This window comes from Gymnoscopelus braueri (genome assembly GCF_963280865.1).
Source record: "Gymnoscopelus braueri genome assembly, chromosome: 19".
Classification (NCBI taxonomy): Eukaryota; Metazoa; Chordata; class Actinopteri; order Myctophiformes; family Myctophidae; genus Gymnoscopelus; species Gymnoscopelus braueri.
The window spans coordinates 33562738-33584093 of NC_137621.1; the positions used below are offsets into that span (position 1 = coordinate 33562738).

The 21356-nt window shown below is 40.6% G+C and overlaps 1 protein-coding gene across 2 annotated transcripts; it reads right to left on the bottom strand.

Annotated features, from left to right (window-relative positions):
* Positions 1-1492: 1492 nt before the first annotated feature.
* Positions 1493-20004, bottom strand: psen1 (presenilin 1). Of its 2 annotated transcripts, none has more exons than XM_080414716.1 (11): positions 19887-20004; positions 18167-18252; positions 15183-15511; positions 13390-13531; positions 13182-13249; positions 12477-12697; positions 10580-10678; positions 10187-10285; positions 9859-10056; positions 5609-5727; positions 1493-4610 (listed from the first exon to the last, which is right to left on the bottom strand). In XM_080414716.1, the coding sequence occupies exons 2-11, from the start codon at positions 18200-18202 to the stop codon at positions 4455-4457; spliced, it is 1467 nt and encodes a 488-aa protein (XP_080270842.1). In that variant the 5' UTR covers positions 18203-18252; positions 19887-20004; the 3' UTR covers positions 1493-4454. The 2 variants fall into 2 exon arrangements, with proteins under 2 accessions (XP_080270842.1, XP_080270841.1); XM_080414715.1 differs by having other exon boundaries at positions 10178-10285.
* Positions 20005-21356: the final 1352 nt, after the last annotated feature.

Sequence of the window (21356 nt, forward strand, 5' to 3'; positions counted from 1 at the left end):
CTCCATCTCCAACAGCGTCTCCTCCATGCGCTGCACCAGGCCCTCAAGTTTGTCCTTCGACATTCTGCACGTTCCTTCCTTTCTAGTTTCAACTTCTTTGTTGGTTTGCGTGTCTGGAAATACAGATTGGAGTAGAATATGGCGCTGTGGTTTTGGTTTTATAGTCTCCTTTCGCCCTCAACTAGTTGAGTGTCTGTGTTTATCTGTCTTTGTGGTTACTTAAGTCTAATCCCTCCAAATGCTTGCATGTCATACATGGAAAAGCACCTTAATCCCATTAGGAGAACTATCCTGGGAGGCTTCTGATCCACACAGGTGGTGATGCAAAAATCACCCCACCCACACACCCAACACTCTACCCAGCCAGAGGATGAAAGTTGACCTCTTTGTACTGTAGTCAACTCCACTTATCAATAAACACTCCCCTTTCAATCTACTCTTAATATATGCAGTATTATATACATTTTGTTCCAAGGATTGTGTGACCAGGAAGCAAGATTTCCTTCACTGGGGCTTCTCTTCTATTGTTTGAAACACTGTATTAAACTAGGTTTAATGTTAAATCTGGGAACCCAGCCCAATTGGTCTCAAGTAGATTGTGTAATACAGCCTGGAAGGAACAGGTGCCTGGAATCGATACAAGTGCAACCTTATATAGGAATTAACTCTATAATTGCATCCCAGCCGAGCTACAACATTCTTATGCCACATTGGGGACACGTTCTGTGAAACCACAGCATGGGACTAAATAATCTGGGTAAACTGCCATATTGTGCCACTGTCTTGGCCCAGTGGTGAGTCCAAATGGTCCCCATGGCGATAGTTAATACTTCCAAGCATTCTAGGCGGAATGCCAATCACACTGGTGGCGAGCTGGCATAGGGGACAGGCACGGAATGCCAGTATTTACCAGTATTCAATGGAATCTCTGCAATGTTCTCACGATTGTGCAATTCTGTTGTCAAACATGAGGAGCCTATGCTCAACATGGCCAAAATAGGAGACTTAACTTGTAAAGAAAACAGCAAAAGTATAGTTAGAATAAAGAATATATGTGGACAATTTCATTTTAAGTGAAATGGCCACAATTAAAAAGTGACACGTACTAACCACATACAAAATGAGTGATAACAAATATAATCATAATTAAAAAGACATTATAGCATATTTGAAAGAATAAACCTGGAAGTGGTTTATACTGGTTGAGCTGTACATGACATCACTAGTGCAATTTCACTATGATAAAGCTCTCAAGACAGAAATGGGGATAGACTGGGAACCAAGTCCAATCCAAGTAGGCCTAATGTAATTTAGATATTTGGACATTAACACAATCTGTAAGAATTACTGAAAAACCCTGCCTTTAGTTTTAAGTTTTATTCTTTATTTAAAAAAGGAACAAAATCTGAAATGAATTGCATACACATGTGAAAGACAGAAAAAAAAGGTCAATCACTCAACATTTCCCAGAAACAAGATGGAAGAAAAACAGTCGCAGCACATGTATTTTAATATTCCCATTGTGTGCAGATTTTGCCCCAGGAAGGAAGCATTACATTTGAGTGCAACATTTAAAGAGCCATCAGTGCACCTTATCTCATGTATGAGAAGCCATGGATCCTAGGGCTAGCAGGGTTCCTAGACATTTCTGCTGCAAGTTCAAAATCATCAGTCATTTCAGTGGATGCTTAATGTGATGGAAGCAGAGCAACAGGGCCGCTGAATTCAGTCAACACTACAAAATATCACTTAAGATTGTTTTTCACAGCTGTTTTTGAACCGAAATTGTGTCTACAGTACCAGACTAAACAAAACATTTTTGGTCCTATTCCAACATTTTCCAGGCTGTTAAAAGGCATTTCCCCAACCCGTGTAGGAACCCTGTGTAGGACAAGCCCCACTCTTTTTTTTCTCTCTCTGCATATCTTAACAAAACACAACAGCATCTGCCAATTTATTCTGCATCACTTAAGTCTTAGATGCATGAAGTGCACAGTTCAAGACAGCACCAGGAAAGCAAAGTGGGTGCAGCAGTAGCCTGAAGGTTAGAGAGTGGGCTCGTAACCGAAAAATTGTAGGTTTGACTCCTGGGATGAGCTGGGGAAAAGTCTGGGCAGGGCGAAGTGAATAAATAACACTGTCCCCTGCCTAAATGTCTACTAATGAAGCGCCCATGAGCAAGGCACTGCACAGGTCCCACATGAGACTGTGGAAAACCCTTCCCTAACCCTGAAACTACATTCCCACACATTTGCTGAAAAATAATTTGTTCCGTGTGAACTTGGTAAAAAAATGAACGGTAAAAAGGTCAATGAATCTCTTGAAGAGGCCACGTCACAACATAAATCTAAGGTAACTCTACACACGTTTTCCACATCAAACTGATCCACAATTTTCCATACATCCTGTCGAGTATAAGCTGTTGTGCAGTCAAAGTGTCTGATTTACCCCTGGGCTACACTGGGCACACAACAGATGCGTTCCGTTCATGGAGGAGCTGCTGGAACCAGACTAAAATATCCGGCTACACCGAATGCGATAAGGTATAGGTCGTGCTTAAGTTCTGCGCAACAATCATAAAATAAGTCTTAAATTTTTCACATGTTACGCAGCCCTTTTACATAATTTCTATTTTTTTAAAACTGTTTTAGCGAAGTCTATTAAAACATGTAAGCCCATAAAAACTTGGTCAGAAGCTCTCCTCGCAGTAGATTCTCTTGCCAGAGGGAGGGGGAGGGGTTACGAGTACATCACTCACCAGGGAAGGAATGAGGGGATTAAATATAAAATATAAAACTGTTGATATGAAAATTTGTATTATAAAACCAATAAATGTGCAATCAATAATGATCTGGACAGATATGCAATAGGTATTAAGAGTAAACATGCATACTATACAAGTACTTACAAATGTACAGGATACAGTAAATTAACTTTTGCTAAATATGGAATTGTGTAAAGTAGATCGTGCTTAGGAGGAGGAACAGAGTCTTCCTCCAGTTCTTCTCCTTTTCACACCAAGTGATGCCCAGACAATAAAAATAAATCTGAAAAACTCCTGCTGAGTTCCTTGGCCTACTTTGATTTGTAGTTAATCCAGCTGATTTTTTTTTTAAATCACTTGAATGTCCATTCAAGTGATTAAAAAAAATATCGCAAAATATCCGTTATAAATATTTACTTATCCATAGATGTCAAAAAATTTAATAAAATAAAAACTTGGCAAAACACTTTAGTCTTTATCTTCCCTGGTGTGTGAGAAAAATGCAACTCTAAAAACACTTGCAGAACGTTCTTGGTGTAGCCAGTATCAAGCTCTAGCCTGCTTCCATTCGACTCCACCGGCGGTACGGATACGTAGCGTGTCCAGTGTAGCCAAGCTGTACGAGTTCTGGTTCAGTTTTGTGAGCTTTTGAAGAGGGTGGAAAAGCTAAGAAGACAAATTCTAGACAAAGGCGTTGCCTATTGATATTGGGTTTTTCTGACATTTTTAAGGTCAAAGTTTGAATTTGTTGAAGTTGTTTTCCTTGTCCAGATTGTTTGCGGTTAGCTGTGCATCCATGGTTACTATGACGGGCATCAACAATGTTAACAAGCCATTTAATGTGAACGTTCGCTCTTGGCTTCACTGGGGTAGAATTAAACCTAACATTCAATAAATGCAACAGCAAAAAAGACCTAAGGACAACATAAAGGTTTCAGGGCACATCCCCTGTTATTCCCCATTCAATTGTCTTGTTTAATTTAGTATTTTTCTTTTTTTATAAAGGATGAACAAAAAAAACGTCCCCTCCCACAGTCCACCAACTATTTCACCCAATAAGCAGCAAAAACAAACAAAAAAAGCTCCTTTAAGAGTCATGGTGGAAGCATGCTCTTATGTGACAGCTCATACACAATGGAAAAACTGGAAAGACTCAACTTTACAATTCCAGTATTATCATCATTATCACCGTCCACAGAATGTCACTTTATGTCCATAAAAATGAAATGAAGGCCTTGGAGACATTTCCATTTTATGAACTAGTCCCTCATATTTCCTCACACCTCTTGGATTGCGCCTGAGGCCTTTGTTAGGTAGAAGTAGTTCAGGTCCCAAAGTCAAGCAAACCTCCCTCAAGCCACAGTCAAACCATGGCCAAACATCGCCTCATAAGAGGCGCAAGATCACTTTTGCGAAACAAATAACCAAATGAAAAGGAAAAGGAAAATAAAAATCATAGCTTAAAAACAACAGTTGTAGTTATCCAAGGCAGAACCAAAATAAACGTGCGTCCAGTCATGAACACACACGTAAGAGGAGACTGGGGTTCTGGTGAAAGATCCGGCAGGAAGTAGGGAGGCCCCGAGGTTGCCCGTTGTTCCCCCGAATGTGAGGGGGAACACAGCTTGTTCACCAGAGAGCTATGGGTGCGGTGGGTGGTGGTAAGGGTTGCATGGAGGCCAGAGTCCTGCTAAATATAGAACTGGTGTAGTGCTAGCTGGTCCATGAAGGGCCGTACCAGGTTGTCTGTAGCGAAGTAGAAGACCAGGCCGAAGAAAATAGAAATGGGCAGGGCTGGAAGAGCCTTCTTGAAGATGGCGAGGAGTAGGAGGGTCAGACATAGGCCCTGTGTGGAGGAAGAAGGAGATGTTCTAAACTATGTTGAGGAAAGCATATCACATCACATCAAAATGTGATGTCCACCATCTGAAAGGATATACCCTATGATCACTGCACTACATCATGAGTTACTTATCTTTGCTTTTGAAATATTTATGTTTTAGAATATAATCTTGAATTACTGGACATATGTATTCTAAAATGCATCTTCACTAGAGTATACACTGTGTATATATAAACATTATTCTTATTACCGCACTGAAATACCTACATCATAGGAGATTGGTTGCGAAACTGATTCCGCTCTTGACAAAATCACACCGTTACTCAACCTAAACACTCCTTTACATAAACACGAGTGGTGAGAGACTGATATGACATTGTGGTTGAGTCAGGCAACAAAACAACTGGTCGTGGTCATGACAAGAATGGCCACAATATATTCCACCTGGGCTCTCACCATTTCAGAATGTTCTGTTGCTTTGGTGCGCACAGAATGGTCTCTGTACACTATCCTGCCTAAATAAAGCAAAAATGCCTTAAGATGAATATATGGATGTAAATAATGGATACTTACTTTCACAGTTTGCTTGCATGAAAGAAGTTTTCTTTAAAAATGTAAAAAGTTCAATACGTGTGTGTGTGTGTGTGTGTGTGTTAGGGTTGCCGCGGTGTAGGGACCAATAAATAAACTATGATTAAAAAACTGCGGATGCACATGTGCAAAGCCTACTTTATCTCTCTATATACACAGTATATTTATTTATATATTTTATGTAAAACTGTTATCGGTGGCCACTGGCCAGGTAACGTAAATCTATGTATGCCTGCACACCATGTAACACCGGTCACCATGGCAGGCAGCCCTAATATATGGAACTGTACAGTGTATGGTTTGCATCATGGGAATGTGTACCAGTCTCAGCTCAGTAGATATTATCACTCTATAATAGAGTGGCAGTGCTGCCTAGCCCGACACTAAAGTAAACACATGCGGTCACTCACAATGAGGATGGCCACGAAGCAGGCAAGTGTGGTGTTCCAGTCTCCGCTGGCTGCGGCCGAGGCCTTCCCCACCAACATGCTGTAGAAGATGAAGTCTCCCAGGCCCAGCTTTACACCCCCTGAGAACACAAAAACATTCACTTTTAAGCATTTTAATGATTATTTAAAGACATTTCTGCTCTGTTGGAGATTACAGTGGAGAGACGGGAAGTAGACATTATAGAAGAGATGTAATGTTAAACAGGTCTCAAGATGGATTCGAACCTGGGGTGTCACAATTATGTAGGCAGTGTATTGTGGATTCACCTAGCAAACCCATGTTTAAAAGGTAGTGTAAAATGATGTTTTGGTTAAAACATTTTTTTTCCCCCTTCTTTTTATTCTTCTCTTTTTTGTTAAAAAGTTAAATCTCTATATTCTAATAGTAGTTAGTCATTGTTATAGAGTGTTTCTTCAATAACAGGATCTCCCTTTCTCTCCAGCTCTTTAACCAATCAGGAGAGAGTACCCATTCAGCTTCAATTTCATAGTGTTCTAGTTCCAATGTTGTCTGCTCACTTCTTTGTGTCATTACTTCCAATTTTACTTGTTTAGGCAGTATCTTCTACGAGTTCTCTCTCCTGATTGGATAAAATTGGTATATCGACCCGAAAATGCTGGAGAGACAGGGAGACACCCGCTCCTGAACAAACACTCTATAGCAATGATTGCTATCAGAATATATAGCTCTTTAACACATTGAGTGCCAGAGGTTTTTAAAAACAGGGTACCAGCCAGTGCCAGCGTTTTTAACGATATTCTTGCCTTTTCAAGTAGTCACAATATATCCGTCTTTGGCGGTGGATGTGTTAATGCCGATTTTAACAATAAAACCCTTAATTATTGTGCCTTTAAGCATCTTGCTTATGCTTGACAACCTTTTAATGCAACATGGCCTTTTCCATGACCAACAAGATAAGATGACCTATTCTACACTTTAGTTTTTATCCAATGCCTCTTGTAATAACTGCAGCTGTATAATTGTTTCAAAATATCTAGATGACCAAAATCACAATCAACCAGTAGCAAGGAGGAGAATAAGGCTCAGAGACGAAGAGCCCTGTCAATATTCCTACAGTGATCCTAACAGTGGGGGCCCACAAACGGCAGGGCGCCACATTTAGGGTGGGACAAATTCACATTAAACTCTCCATACAAATTTGCTTCTTGACTGTAATTACACAGTAAAACTTGGGTTCCTACCTAGTATTTTCTTGGGAGGCTTCGTGTTGAGAGAGAAGGAACAGAGGAGGGCCCCCCGAAAAGTACAGCCACAAAAACTAGTAATTCGTGTGAATAATCACATTCAAATCTGCCATTACCAAAACCAGTCCCCGCTGTCAGACATGCAAGGTTATTCAGAGACGCATGTTCAGGAACACACACACTCATTTCACAGAAAAAGGGAAAGTCTTAAAACATTCCTATAAAGACTGAGAATGGGGAACTGGAACATGATTACATGTAGTAAGTGTAAGTAAAGACTGAGGGGTAATCTTAACTCTTTCACTGCCAAAAGACGATTTTTACGACTTTTACGTTTTCAGTGGTTTCCACCAGTTGGCGCTGTTCTCTAACACACGAGTGACCATTTTCATCCTCAAGTCACACAGATCCAGGAGATCACGTGATCGAAAGATCTACACCACCATTCCCTTCCTGCTTAGCGTATTTGGGGAAATGGCTATAACTTTTTTTTCTCCCTGCATTTTTGACGAGACGAGCTATATTCAACGGCCTGTAACAAGCGACCGGGGGGGTCGCGATGACTTTTTTTTTCTCGTGAAAGCAAAGTGAAACCCTCCGTGTTTAGCAACCATCGGGGGATCGATCATATTGGATATAAATATTCTGTGACTACCGTAAATTTCGGAATATAAGCCGCGACTTTTTTCCCATTTTTCGACCCTGCGGCTTATATAACGGTGCGGCTTATCTATGGATTTTTACAGCTAACGGCCACTAGGGGACCTCCTAAATCTATGGATTTTACACCCGCGGCTTATAGTCCAGTGCGGCTTATATATGTACAAATCATTCAATTTAGCTGCTGCGGCTTATATTCAGGTGCGGCTTATAGTGCGAAAATTTGTTGAAAAAGGTAAGGAAAACCAAAAATCGCTGGCAGTGGGCAATTCATTATGTATAACAATTATAAACACGATTACTTCCGAGGAAGACACAGAGCACCCAATTCACCGATCGTATTTCACCCTGTGAATAGTGTCAAATACAGTAAATGATAGATTAGGGGACAATCTGGGAACCCAGAACCAAATAAGAATGAAAAACAGCGCCCTCTGCTGTTTGTACTATCTTACTTGGCTCTGGGACAATGGCGACGTAGCACCTGTGCGCAAAGGAAACCGGGGTTTTGGTCTGCCTTCAGCTTTCACTTCCGGTGGTGCCACTATTTTTTCATTCCCACTAACAATATTTCTACACGGAACACTAACACCACTTCTCCCACAGAACATGGATCGTTTTGGTTATAAGCCCACTTGTTTCTATGATGAAAGAGTAAGTTAAAATGTGAATATCTTTCCGTGGTTTTGTCTGCTCCGCGGACGCTATTGTTAAATTAGTTTGGGTTTGTTTCGAGGGGGAAAGATCGACGGACACGTGAATCCCGCCCACTACATTTGATTGGGTAAAGCGCGGCCTGCTTCCTGATCTGAAGGCACGCCCACTTGTAGCCCAGTGCGTACATGTTATGACGAGCCTTCACGACAGATTCCAACGCAGAGCAGAATCTGTTCTTGAGAGATTAATTAGGGGATAATTACTGTCAGTCCCCCATAAGTTACAGTGGGCCTTGACTGAGGAAGTTAAGTCACATTGACGTAAATGTATTCACATCGACGTAAATGTATTCACATTGACGTAAATGTAACTATATTCTCTGCAATTTAAAATACAGTGTGGTGAACATCAGTTATTCACATTTTCTCTTGCTTTGACCCATGCATGCGTGCACTTACACACTCGTGTTCACACTGTGAACAAACTATATGTGATGATTCCTTTTTTTGCATCAATGCTTTTTACAGCATGGCTGAACAGGGTTTGTCTGTATGTGTGTATGGACGCATGTCTGTCCCCTTGAAAGTAGTCCAACCACAGCTCATGCCGCTACGTGCATGACGTCCCAAAACAGAAGCACCTCATATCAGGCCATGGAAGCCTTGAGTGCCTGGTGAAGTAAAAGTGAATATGAGCATGAAAGTTGGGTCTTAGTTTAAAATCTATTCATGTGATCTCTTTTACCCCTTTTTCTCCACAATTTAGTCATTATCTCAATTAATTCCTCCCCACACACATTTCTGTGTTGTCACTGCTGTTGTATCCTACTGGCAAACCTGCCAGTAAGGAGCCCCCTCCGGGAAGACGTAGAACCTCTGTCTTACTGTACTCCCCCCGCCTAACAACTCCCTGCTGACAGTTGCCACCCCAGCCCGTAGGAGTACGTGCATTGACAAATATCACCCTCCCTGCCCAGCTTCCCTCCTCCGAACACGGGGACAATTGTGTTTGTAAAGACACGTGGCAAAGCAGGATGCACAGTTTCTTCACCTTCGCATCTCTTTGCATTTTTCTATGATTATTTTAGGTATCTTGTTGCTGTCCCCCCGGACATGAAACTACTTATGTCGCAGGGACTTACCCCCAAAACCATTCCTTGATGCGGAGTGCCAAGCAGGGAGGCTTTCGGCACCATTTTTATAGTCTTTGGTATGACTAGGCCACGGATTAATTGAACCTCCAACCTACCAATCTCAGGGCAGATAACTCTGACCACGAGGCGACTGAGCTGGCGGGATCAATAAAGGTCTATCTATCTATACTCACAGTTTAACCACACCAGGTGGTCTAGAGTAGTAATGTCAACTCCATATACATAGACACATAAAAACAGAAGTACCATAATCATGGCATTGCCTCTTTAATTGCCAGTCTCCATCCCCTTAACTTCTTCTCATGGTGGTCTTTTGTACTATAGCCTACTGTATAGACTCAAAGCTCAGGGATTTCACATTGTTTTATTCCCCATTCATATCATTCAGTGATGCCAGCATTACTAACCGTTTTATTTGACGACACTGGACCAACAAAATGAGACCTAAATAATTCTAACTAACTAACCCAAACCAAGAATTGATTTGACTACACTAAATGCAACCAAACTAAGTATTAAGATTCACTGCACTCACTCTCCTCATCGTCGTCCTCTACAGGGGGGCGAGCAGAGGGCATCTGTTGAATCTGTCTCCTAGTTTCCTCTGTGGACTGGAGGGGCCCGAGCTGGTGCTGCTGCTGTCCCACCCAGTTGGGTGTGAATCCTCCTTCCTCCTCTGGCGGAGGACTGGAGGGCGGTGGGGCAGTTGCAACTGGAGATGATGGATTCGAGTCTACAACGAGCACAGGAAAAATGACTACAGATTAAACTGAGTGCAGAATTAGAGTACGGGATTGGATAAAGGATATTGAAGCATCCACCCAGTCCAATTATTTTCTTGTGGACACACACACCTTGCTGACCTTGACTCTCTTGTGGAGATGCTGCTTCTGTTTCGGTTGAATTCCTCTTAGGAGGAGGCCATTCTGTATCTGCCATGTTGACCAGCCACACCATGGTAGCTGTTATCAAAAGAACACATGCATACAAAGGGAGTTCTTTTTTTTTTTGCATGAAAAACAGCACAGCTTTAAAAACCATTTAAATGGCATGTTATTCCTTTTGCCAGGTACGCGTAAGACAATAACTCAACAAGTGACCATTTTCCCCACCATTCCACATTTGAACATACTGTACTTCCCCTTTAATGAATACAATTATTATTTATGCGTTTTATTTATTAGCCAACATCTGTGTGTTATCACCAATGGAAATAAAGAATCCAATCTTAACCAAGAGTTAAAAAAAAATCTTACAAGAGTAAATGAGAGCTGGGAAGATGGGCTCGTCCCGCTCCTGAGCCGTCTCCACCAGGATCCTCAGAGGGCCTTTAGGACACAGGACGGCTAACAGATCTATGGAGGAGTGGGGGACAGAGTCCAGACAGACCATGTTATCAGAGAACAGACAGAGAGCTCTTTGAGAGGGTCAGAGCCGTGTGCAGAGATGACATATGTGATAACCAGAGGCCTGAGTTTGAGTGAATACACATATGCGTTTCTGGTTTCACTTACGGTGGCAGGGCAGCCTTGTGCTTAAGGGAATCTATCCCTTATCATAAAGATCCTAGGTCTGATCCCTACAGCAGTTGATGTCAAAAGTTATTTGTCCTTTGGCAAAAAGCTGGGCCCTGTCCTGATCTTTATTTCTAAGCTGCTATGTATACTATACAAATCCCAGCTAGATGCCCATAATGTCAACACAAGCTAAGCATTTAACATGAGGCTCAACCTAACCTGCTCGATGGACCAGATGAGTTTGCTTTGCACAAAGCTCTCACAAAGTCCATTTACGTAAAAATAAAACACAAAAAAACAGAGAAACATACAAAAAAACAGAGCACAATATAATTACAAAATTAATAAAAAAAAATAAAAAGAGTAAAGAGTCGCCACACACTAGCATGTGTTTAATGCAAATAATACTAAATTCAATAAATAAAACTTCATCATAATGATATTCTAACACTGCTAGTGTTCACATTAACATGATGTACTGTATATGCTGCAGTGGTCCTATTTCTTTATAGCTGCACCTCCTGATGTCTGTTCTCTCCGCCCCTCTCAATATCTATGCCCTCTCAGCTAAAATTTGTGTCAGACTGAGAATCTGACAGTATATCCAATGGTCTCCCTCTCGCGAAGAAAGGCAGCTTGCAGGAAATCAGCCCTTATCTTGGCATGTAAAGTGGCTCTTAACACATTGAGTGCCAAAAACGGTCCGGACCGTTTTTGAGAAGCCATGCATTGTGTGCCAAAAACGGTTATGACCGTTTTTGGGGATTTTTTTTAAATTTTTTTTTAAAAAAAAATGTTTTTCTTTTTTCCTCACAGCACCAGGAGATATCATTTTTCAAAGATTTAGACTCCAATCCACTTCCTGGTTAACTTATGACTTCAAAAGCCTGTATCTCGGCTCCTGTGTACTTTCTTTCTAAAATATGTATTTTTCGACTATTTTCAACTGGCTGCAACTATGGAGCGGATTACCTAATGTTTTTAATTTTTTTCCCCCGATTGTACGAGACCTCTATGTGTGTAATGAGGGGATCACCTTGAGGACGGTGATCACTGAAAATATTTTGTGACTACTTGAAAAAGGTTAAAAAATGGTTAAAAATCCAGGCACCGACTGTACCCTGTTTTAAAAAAGCCCTGGCACTCAATGTGTTAAGCTGACATACTGGTGGACTTAAGTTTAGCTCACACATCTTCTCATATTTGTTTTGCTCCCCACATTTTCTCTGTTTGCAGGTCGCAGCTCTAAAGCCACACCCTTACTCTCAATAAACCATTAAGAGATGTTTGTCATCCTTTATTGTGACACTCTTTATACTCTATACACCACTATACCACCAGAGAAAAAACACCACAGTAAGAAAAAAAAAGGAGTACAGTATTGCCTGATATCCCAGTTTTTGTCCTCAAGATTAATTATTATCCTCAATTCCAAATTTATTCTGTTTTGTGGTGGTTTTAGTGTAAATTGTCTATAAATTGTTCAAACGTTGGCGACTCGGCGTGCATGAGTGTGTGTATCTGTCCTTCGTGTATTGCATGAACCTTCGTACCGATCACTTCAAATTTGGCACGTGCCGTACAAAGTGGGTAAGGGGGGTGGAGGGCCAAAGACAAAGGAACATGTATGTTTTACCATAGACAGATATGACGGCCAGTATGAGCCAGGCGGTCCACTCTGGCAGGTACTTGATGAAGACCAGAGCCATGAGGGCACTGATCATGATGAGGTAGGCCTGCTGGAGACGCAGGGGCCCCTTCCAGTGGATGCAGATCATCCCCACTACACCGAAGTTCCAGATGATCACAGTAATAGTGATGTAGTCCATGGCCACGTTGTAGGTCTTGAAAACCTCTCTGTCAGAGAGAAAGAGACGGGGGAGGGAGAAAGAGAGGCAGACAGTTGAAGATGAAGGGAAAGAGAGAGCAACAGAGAGACAGTGAGGGAGAGGGACGGTGCGGGAGACAGACAGGAGTAGAGCGAGGGTGGACAGAGAGAGAAACATAGAGATACAAAGAGAGACAGACAGAAAGGAGGACAGCAGAGCAGAGATGCGTCAGAGACACCTACTTAATGATGAGAGCGTGCAGGAAAAGGTCAACGTATTGTCATAACAATCTAACTCTACTTGACCTTTATCTTTTCCTTTGATCTCAGTCTAAGAGGAAGAAGGAAGGCTTACGGCCCAAAGGTTATGAATCTTTACAATTATGTTCTTGGATGGGAAGGATATGAAAAAAACCTAGCTTCAGAACACCAAACGCAAGCAGTTAACCACTTTCACCATGGCTCCCTATTTCGGTAAGGGTTAGTATTATTTCTAGGACCGACTGGACTTACTTTAGGTAGATGTAGGAGAAGAAGAACAACAGGAGGAGAGAGGAGAGGAACAGCCAGCCTTGAATCACCTGTAGGGTCAAGAGGTCAAAGCCATGAGGTTGGAAGTACCATGGTGTTTCTACCAAGCTGGTCTCCCGTTTGCCACTAAACAAAATTAAGTTTAGACCGGCGATTCCAAACCTGTTGGGACTCAGAGCACATACTGTACCTTGTAGCAGCGGTTCTTGTATAGCAGCACCAGCACCAAAGTCATGACGATGATGACACTGATCATGATCATGGCGTTTAGAATGGAGTGGAGGGCTTTCTGTGCTATGGTGTCCGTGTCTTCAGTAAATGGTGTGTATATCCTATGGGTTGCATTAGAAGGCATTAATTCAGTCACATGTCATGACCAGTGATGGTGTACTTGTTCAAGATTATTCGATTAAGAGAAAATGTAATGGAAAGAATAATGGCTAACAAAATAAACGATAGTTGCAGGCTCAATGCTCACCATTACTACACTATTCAATACATTTTCAAATATTTAAACCATTCAAAACATATATTTGATCATTTTGATTTCAAACATTTTATATATTCTGTATATGGAAATATACAGAACCTTAGTTCTTCTTTCTTCCCTACTCTCTCACCGTTTCTGATTGTCTAGTCTCAAAAGAGGCTGATCACAGTACAGGTACAGACTGTAAAGTGGCAGTGCTTCATGTGCAAACCTCCAACTGCATCCTTTTAGTTACTGTTACTGTTTGCAGTAAATAGTAATATATTTAGTCCCTACAACATTTCTATCATCATAATATTTTAGAAAAGATTTGAATAATAAAAGCTCTATAATAAATTCATGACATTTTGATTGAACCATTATGAGTTTTCTGCTATATTATTATTTATAGCACTACTTCAGTATTGTGGGTGATGATGTGTTTGCATTTATACAGCATTATCTCCATCTAGTGGTATGGCACAGAACTGCATTCTCGCTTGAGTGGAATACTTGAGCTAGAAGGAAATCAAATGACACAGATCCATAGCTGTGAATTATATATGTGCCCCATCTTTAGCTTGATATTAATATTGTTGGCAGGAGGTTTGTTTGTTGCAAAAATGTATTGCTACTCTTTCATCGTTTATCACTATGCTTTTGCCAATTTGCTCCTTCAAATTATTTAAACTAATTGAAACAAATGCCTCTGACATCAAATTCCTGTGTTAATGTAACTCAAGGGTGTAAAATGTAACACTGCAACAGTGAGCCCACAACCGTCAGAGATTGTTAAACCTATGCAATAGCTAAACTCAAGTGGGAATATCTGCCTCTGAGCCATAATAAGCTCTTTGAATTAACCAAAAAAACAACAGAGTCATGACTCTGAGGAAGGTCGAAAGACCGAAACGTCAGTCAATCTTTTACTTGCACTGCATCAATAAAAGGCTTAAATTGTCCGTGCTGCTCCAGCGTTCTTCTCTTATGCATCTATTGTCCCTACCCTTGTGACGCACCGAACTGGCCGTTTAAGGCTGAGGCGCAACAGTAGAATCCCATTGTTCTTAAGTGTAAATGAAAAATGCAAAATCTCATCTACTCCTCAAACTCCATCCTTCTTTGGTTTTTATGTGCACCCTGAATTGGGTTTCAGTTGTAAATTAATCCCAGTGGGGGACTAGGCCATGAAGTGCACCCTTTGTGTTTAATCATGTGCTGTGCATTTTCCTTGTGTTATGCTGTATTGCTGCATAACACTAAGAGTAGAACCATGCTGCCATGCTGTACTACCATCTGAGAATACATGCAGTAAAAGTTAAAGCTTAGCTGGCCCACTTCTAACATTTAAAACATTAATCCATGAAGTCATATACTTTGATTCTATACTGTTACAACTGAAGCTTACTAATGATTATCTTCATTTGCTCTAGTGAGCAAACATGACTGGAGTTCACCCTAAAAGTGAACACTGGTAAACCTACTGGTAAAACTACAAATACCACTGCACTCACAGTCGCTGTCCGTCGTTCTGTGTGTAGAAGCTGACCGACTTGATGGTCGCCACAACGACCACCATGCAGAGGGTGACGGGGACGAAGAGCATGATGACGTGCTTGGCGCCGTACTTCAGCGTCATCTCCTCATCCTCCTCTTCCACGCTCTCCACCACCCGGGGCTGTTGGGCCGTGGGGGGCTGTCCATTCTGCTCTGCCCCAGTCCCACTGCCTCCTCCACCCCCTCCTCCATCAGTACCACCACCTCCTCCTCCTCCCCTGGACCGGACTTTCGTTACACCGACCTCTTCGGATGGCTGACTGGGCTCTGTTGCCTCACTGGTCGGCTGGGGGGAGAGGGAGATAACAATTAAGACCGAACTCTGTCGTTGGGGTATTGGCCAAGTACATTTGCACACACACAGTACCTGAAATTAGATAACAAAACAATAAACACATTTTTTACCCATCATATCCCTCTACACCAGCAGTCATCAGTCAGTGGAGTAGTGTGGTGGTGTTTACTTGCAGAAACATAATGCCCTCTCACTGTATTTTGGTGTTTTCACGGTTTGTTTTGGTAGCCCAATATTCTTCGTCTACCAAAACAAACCGTGAAAACACCAAAATACAGCGAGAAAGCATTATGTTTCTGCAGGTAAACACCACCATACTACTAAAGGCATTTGTGGTACAGGACATCACATTCACTGCTAAGGGGCTATACAGGATATACAAACATTAAGGAGTATCAAGGCTCATACAGTAGACTTTTTAAATTAATTTCCATGACCAAAATACACTTTTTTCAGAGGTGCCACTGAAAAACATATGTTGTAATGCTACTGATTAAGTGAGGGCAGACTGTTTCATGAACATCATACAAACCACAGAAAGTGGTGATTTAAACCATGGGTCTTCAACAGGGGGTCACCAAATCTTTGTGATAGGACCTTTTTTCTTACATGAACAAATTGAACCCCAGCATCCCTATTCTGAGGCCTGAGGGGAACATTCACCAAAAGAAATCCATGTAGAAATGTCTTTATTATGGTGCTATTTACTTTATATAGCCTACTGTTCTATGTTTGCATACTTTTATTTAGCAAATATTAAAGTTGTCAGATTTAGAATTGTATGCATTTCTTTCAGATACATTTTCTATATGAATATAACCATATTACAACCATATAAGATCAAACACAAGTTAAATGCTGTACTTTGTTGAAAATGAAAAATGTTATTAGGACTTATTGAATTACATTGAAAACCTAGCAACATCACTGTTAATGTTTGGAACTACAGTAGGTAGGGGTGCAACAGTCGAGTCCTCATACATGAACAAGGATACATGAACCACTTGATCGCATCGCGGCGACATCAGAGAGTCCTGTAACTATCTCTATCAATAGGTCTGGCCTGGACCAACTGTAATAATTGCAACACTGTTATATGCATTCTTTTCCATAAAATGTCCTTTCCAGGCATCACACTCTAACAAATGTTCACAGGCTATTTACTAAAAGGCATACTGGTTAGTCTCTAGAAGATGGAGAGCCAATACATTAATTGATAATGTGCTCAAGTGACTTCATTTAAGCTCTTATAAGTTTGACGTAGGGAGGAGAGGTTGCTATAGTTATAGTCAACAAGTCTGACTCACTATCAGACTAACTAAAAATCTATCCGACATCACATATTCCACAAACTCATGCTGGGCCAAGTTGTTGTTATTAGGCCATGCAAAGTTTGTTTTTCAGTCTTACATATATGTAGCAGATTCACACACTGCTGCCGTTCCACTGAGGAGAGCACTGCCCTCATTCCCACTCACCCTCACTCACTCAAATGTTATGCTTTGTCCCTGCAGGCCAAAATAAAAGAGGCATATCAAGGACACAGCAAACTAAACTTGCCTGGCAAGTCAAGACACGAGGAGTTTCAAACAACCTTGGCAGGTACGCATAAACAGAGAGACATATCTCCAGAGACCATTCTGAATAATTTAATACTGCCAGAGCCACTGCTTTACAACAGTGTGTTGTTTATGTTCGTCAAACCCAGGGCCAAATGCTGAGGCTGGTCTCTACTAGTGTTATGTTCCCCCAGTTGGTTAGCTGGCATAGATATAAGCTATTCTCTGAAATTGCTTCAAAGCCAAGTACTCACTTAATGTGCCAATATAGCTGCTGCTTCCTGAGACAAAAACTAAACTTGGCCTGTCCCTCTGACCAAGGTGTTTTAGTACTGCTTCTGAGAATGAATCTAACCTCTTCATGGACTACAGTGACCACTGGATTACAAAACACTCCCCTGTTTGAATAGCTAGAGTGACTTTTAGAATAGAAAACATCATTGCTGGACAGAATTACTACCACCCGGGTGGGTGAAGAAAAAAGGATTAACTGCTCATTTCCCACAATGAATGTATGTGTACTTATATCTACTCTAAAAGGAAAATCTGGTGTGTGGTAAACACAACAGTGGACAATGGCTGTTGTCACTCAGTGAACTGTGACAGGAGGACTTTGTCCTCCTGTCACAGGACACGCCTAATAAAAGAACACAGTGACTGCACAAAAACATTCATATAAGATAAGATGATCATTTATTGATCCCCTGGGGGATGTACTGCCTTTAGTTCCTCATTTACTTCCCTTGATCCCATCACTTTTTAACTCAAGATGAGTCATGCCAGTGCCTGGCATGTTATGTCAGGCTAAGAATAACATTCAAATGGGTAACTTAAACTATGCACAGCTTTCTACTAATTCAAACATCTTTGTAGAAATTGCCAGTCTTGCATATTATAAGCTGAATATTGCACGACAGGTAAAAGCCAGCAATTTCATACTGTGGTGTAAATGTGCAGCTCTTCTTTTGTGCTCCATTAGCCTTTCACTGAAACTCTTATCATTTTAAATGCTAGCGTACAATTATTAGGAAACATATTAGAACTGCACCGTTAGACAGCAAAGGGTGGCACGTTCGTTTATACTGACCATATTGTTTTCAACATCCACTGCATTGTTCGCCATGGTTGGCAGGGCAGACACTTGTCCTCACATGCAAACCAAATTCTTTCGTCCTGATGAGAGAATAAGAAAGAACGTTTGGATAAGAGCACGCCAGAATGTATAGTCAGAGCTAAATATTCAACAGAATGGAAAACAATGTGCAGAAAAGCCAGGAATTTATAATCAGGTGAACAATTTAGGAGTCAATATGCAAGCAGCCATCAATTAAGGACCCGGCTGGTTTTAACTGTTTATTGTAGTTGTAGCTGTCATTTACCCATGATTTAAGAAACACAGCCTAATTTAATGAACATCACAAAGGGACTTCAATAATTAACAGATAACACACAATCTACTTAATTTGGTTGGAGATAAACTAGCTTGTTGAATGGAGAGTCGGTTATTCACTCACACGGACATAAACAAATCATGCTGGTGAATGTGCAGCTGGTTAATCTCATGGTCAATCGATGGCAATAGAACAGTGGTTCTCAACCAGTGATAAAGTTGGTAACCAAATGGACCCTTATAGAACTTTAACTCTTGAGAGTGTAAAATGAAACCAAATGGACCCTTGCGGTGGCAATAGAACAGTGGTTCTCAACCAGTGGTCCTTGAGGGGGTTCCAGGTGGTCCCCAGTTAAATGATGGAGAGTTTGTAACAAATGGACCCTTATAGATCTGTAAGTCTTAGTGCAAAATGAAACCAAATGGACCCTTACGGTGGCAATATAACAGTGGTTCTCAACCAGTGGTCCTTGAGGGGGTTCCAGGTGGTCCCCAGCTAAATGATGGAGAGTTTGTAGATCTTTAACTCTGTTGAGAGTGTAAAATGAAACCCTTACGGGTCCATTTGGTTTCATTTTATGCTCTCAAGAGTTACATTATTGTTAAACATCTGCATTACTTAAAGAATTGTTATTTTGATCAACGTTTGCCTGTCATCTCTATGGTACCAACATCAATACAGCATGGAATTGTGGACAAAATCGTATCCAACGATAACAACACATTCTAAGTCTTGGGTCTGAGAGGCTAAATCTCATCAAAAGGTGGTTCTGTGGCTCAGATGCCAAATTAAATAATGGACCTTGATATGAGAAGGGTTGAAAACCACTGCAATAGAAGCAGGTGCCACAATAGCTGCCGTTATAATAGTACCGCTATAGGTGCACTGACAGGTGGGGTGTGTTAGCAGCAGTGTTGCCAGATTGTGCGAGAGAAATAAGCAACCAGGTCTATGAAAACCAGCCCAAAAGAAGCAATATAACCTATATACATCTGCTATTTTCATACTTGGAAAAAAGTAGAGAATGTAGAATATTTTTTTGAAACATTTTAATAACACACATCTTCTATGGAAGTAACCGGCACAATATTTCAGATGGGGGGGGTTCTTGGATAATTACATATACATTTGGTGGGGGGTCCTTGTCACATTTAGGAAGCAAGGCCAAAATAAGCAACTACACTTTAGAAACACACCCAAAAAAAAACGCAACCTGCAACTAACCAATATTTACAAGCGACTTTACAGGAAAACAAGCCCAAAGTAGCTTGTAATAAACAGACCTGGCAACAATGATTAGCAGTAGCAAGCTAACGTGGCTATGGGGGCTAGTTAGCCAATAATGTTAAGATTGAAGACAGGAAACTTGGTTTGCTAATAAAGCTCAACGTGCTGTGTTGAACAGGCAGGTCTTACCTATGGTCATCAACAGAGAAGATGCTTGGTGAGGAAGTTTGAAGTGATTTAAAGAAGCGTTCACACACACTAGCCGGGGTTTACTTTCCTCTAGTCTCTTTATTGTTCCTGTCTTCTTCACACACTGAGCATCCGGTAGCTGCTACTACTGAAGGCTACTTCCTGTGTGTGTGTGTGTGTGTGTGTGTGTGTGTGTGTGAGAAGGGGGGGGGGGGGGCATTCAGGATGATCAAAATGATTATTTTTGTGGAAAATAATGTCGAGTTGTATAGTAAAAAAAAATATTTTCATGATATTTAAAAAATAGATCTGCTATTTTTGAATAGCCAAAGAAATCTAAAATGATACAGCTTTCCCTGCGGTTTACACATTTTTTTCTTTTCTTTTCTTTTCTTTTCTTGTCTGTTTATTTATATCACAATGACAAATGACATAGCCTATAGGCATGAGGGTCTAAAGTAAAAGTGTTTTATGTGACAAAATAAGCACACTAAATCATTGTAGAAGACTATGATCCAAAATAAAATCACACAACATAGGCTATATGTGTGCACTTTTATCATGTTTAAATTGACCACGAACTTGAATCCACACAAGTAAGAGGGAGAGAGAGAAGAGTGTGTGTGTGTGTGTGTGTGTGTGTGTGTGTGTGTGTGTGTGTGTGTGAGAGAGAGAGAGAGAGAGAGAGAGAGAGAGAGAGACAGAGAGAGCATCACACTTCCCTGTTCCCTTTCACTTTTATGTATATGTATGTATATATATATATATATATAGGGGAGAACGGAATAAGATGAACCTCTGGGTAAGTTGAACCACCCCCTGTATCTTTAAAACTATACACATGAGTTGTCATCTGACCTTAAAATCAGATGACAACTCATGTTGTCAGATGACAACTCAATAAAAATCATTATACCAGAAAAGTAAAAAATTAACTTTGACCAGCAAAAGTTATTTTTTTACTTTTCTGGTATAATGATTTTTATTTTAAAGCAGATGTACCCAGGTCTAAACGTATATATCATGCATGTTGGTGATATTCCAATGTATAAAACCATGTGAATCATTTGGCTAAAGATAAGCCTGAAACAATAAGCTAGCCAGTTTAGGTCAAAATGGTGGTTATGGGGCAAGATGAACCAAATGCCTTGGGGTAAATTGAGCCAATTATCCTAATATTAATCACTATTCATATTTTTTATTATGTCGTTGCTTCTCAAATCATTTGGATGAATACACTCATTTAAGAGAAGTTTTCAATATTGTATTAACAATTGCAAGTATTAAAAGGTTCTGAATAACAAACTTTATTTAATTGGTTTTATATTGTTTAAATACCATTAAGAAAATAAATAAGACTATTTGCAATGGGGAAATGTGTTATTAAATTATTTTTGATACGTGAATACATTATTTGTTCAAGTTTAAACTTGAAAATGTAAAATATCATATGGGTAAATGTACCCCTTG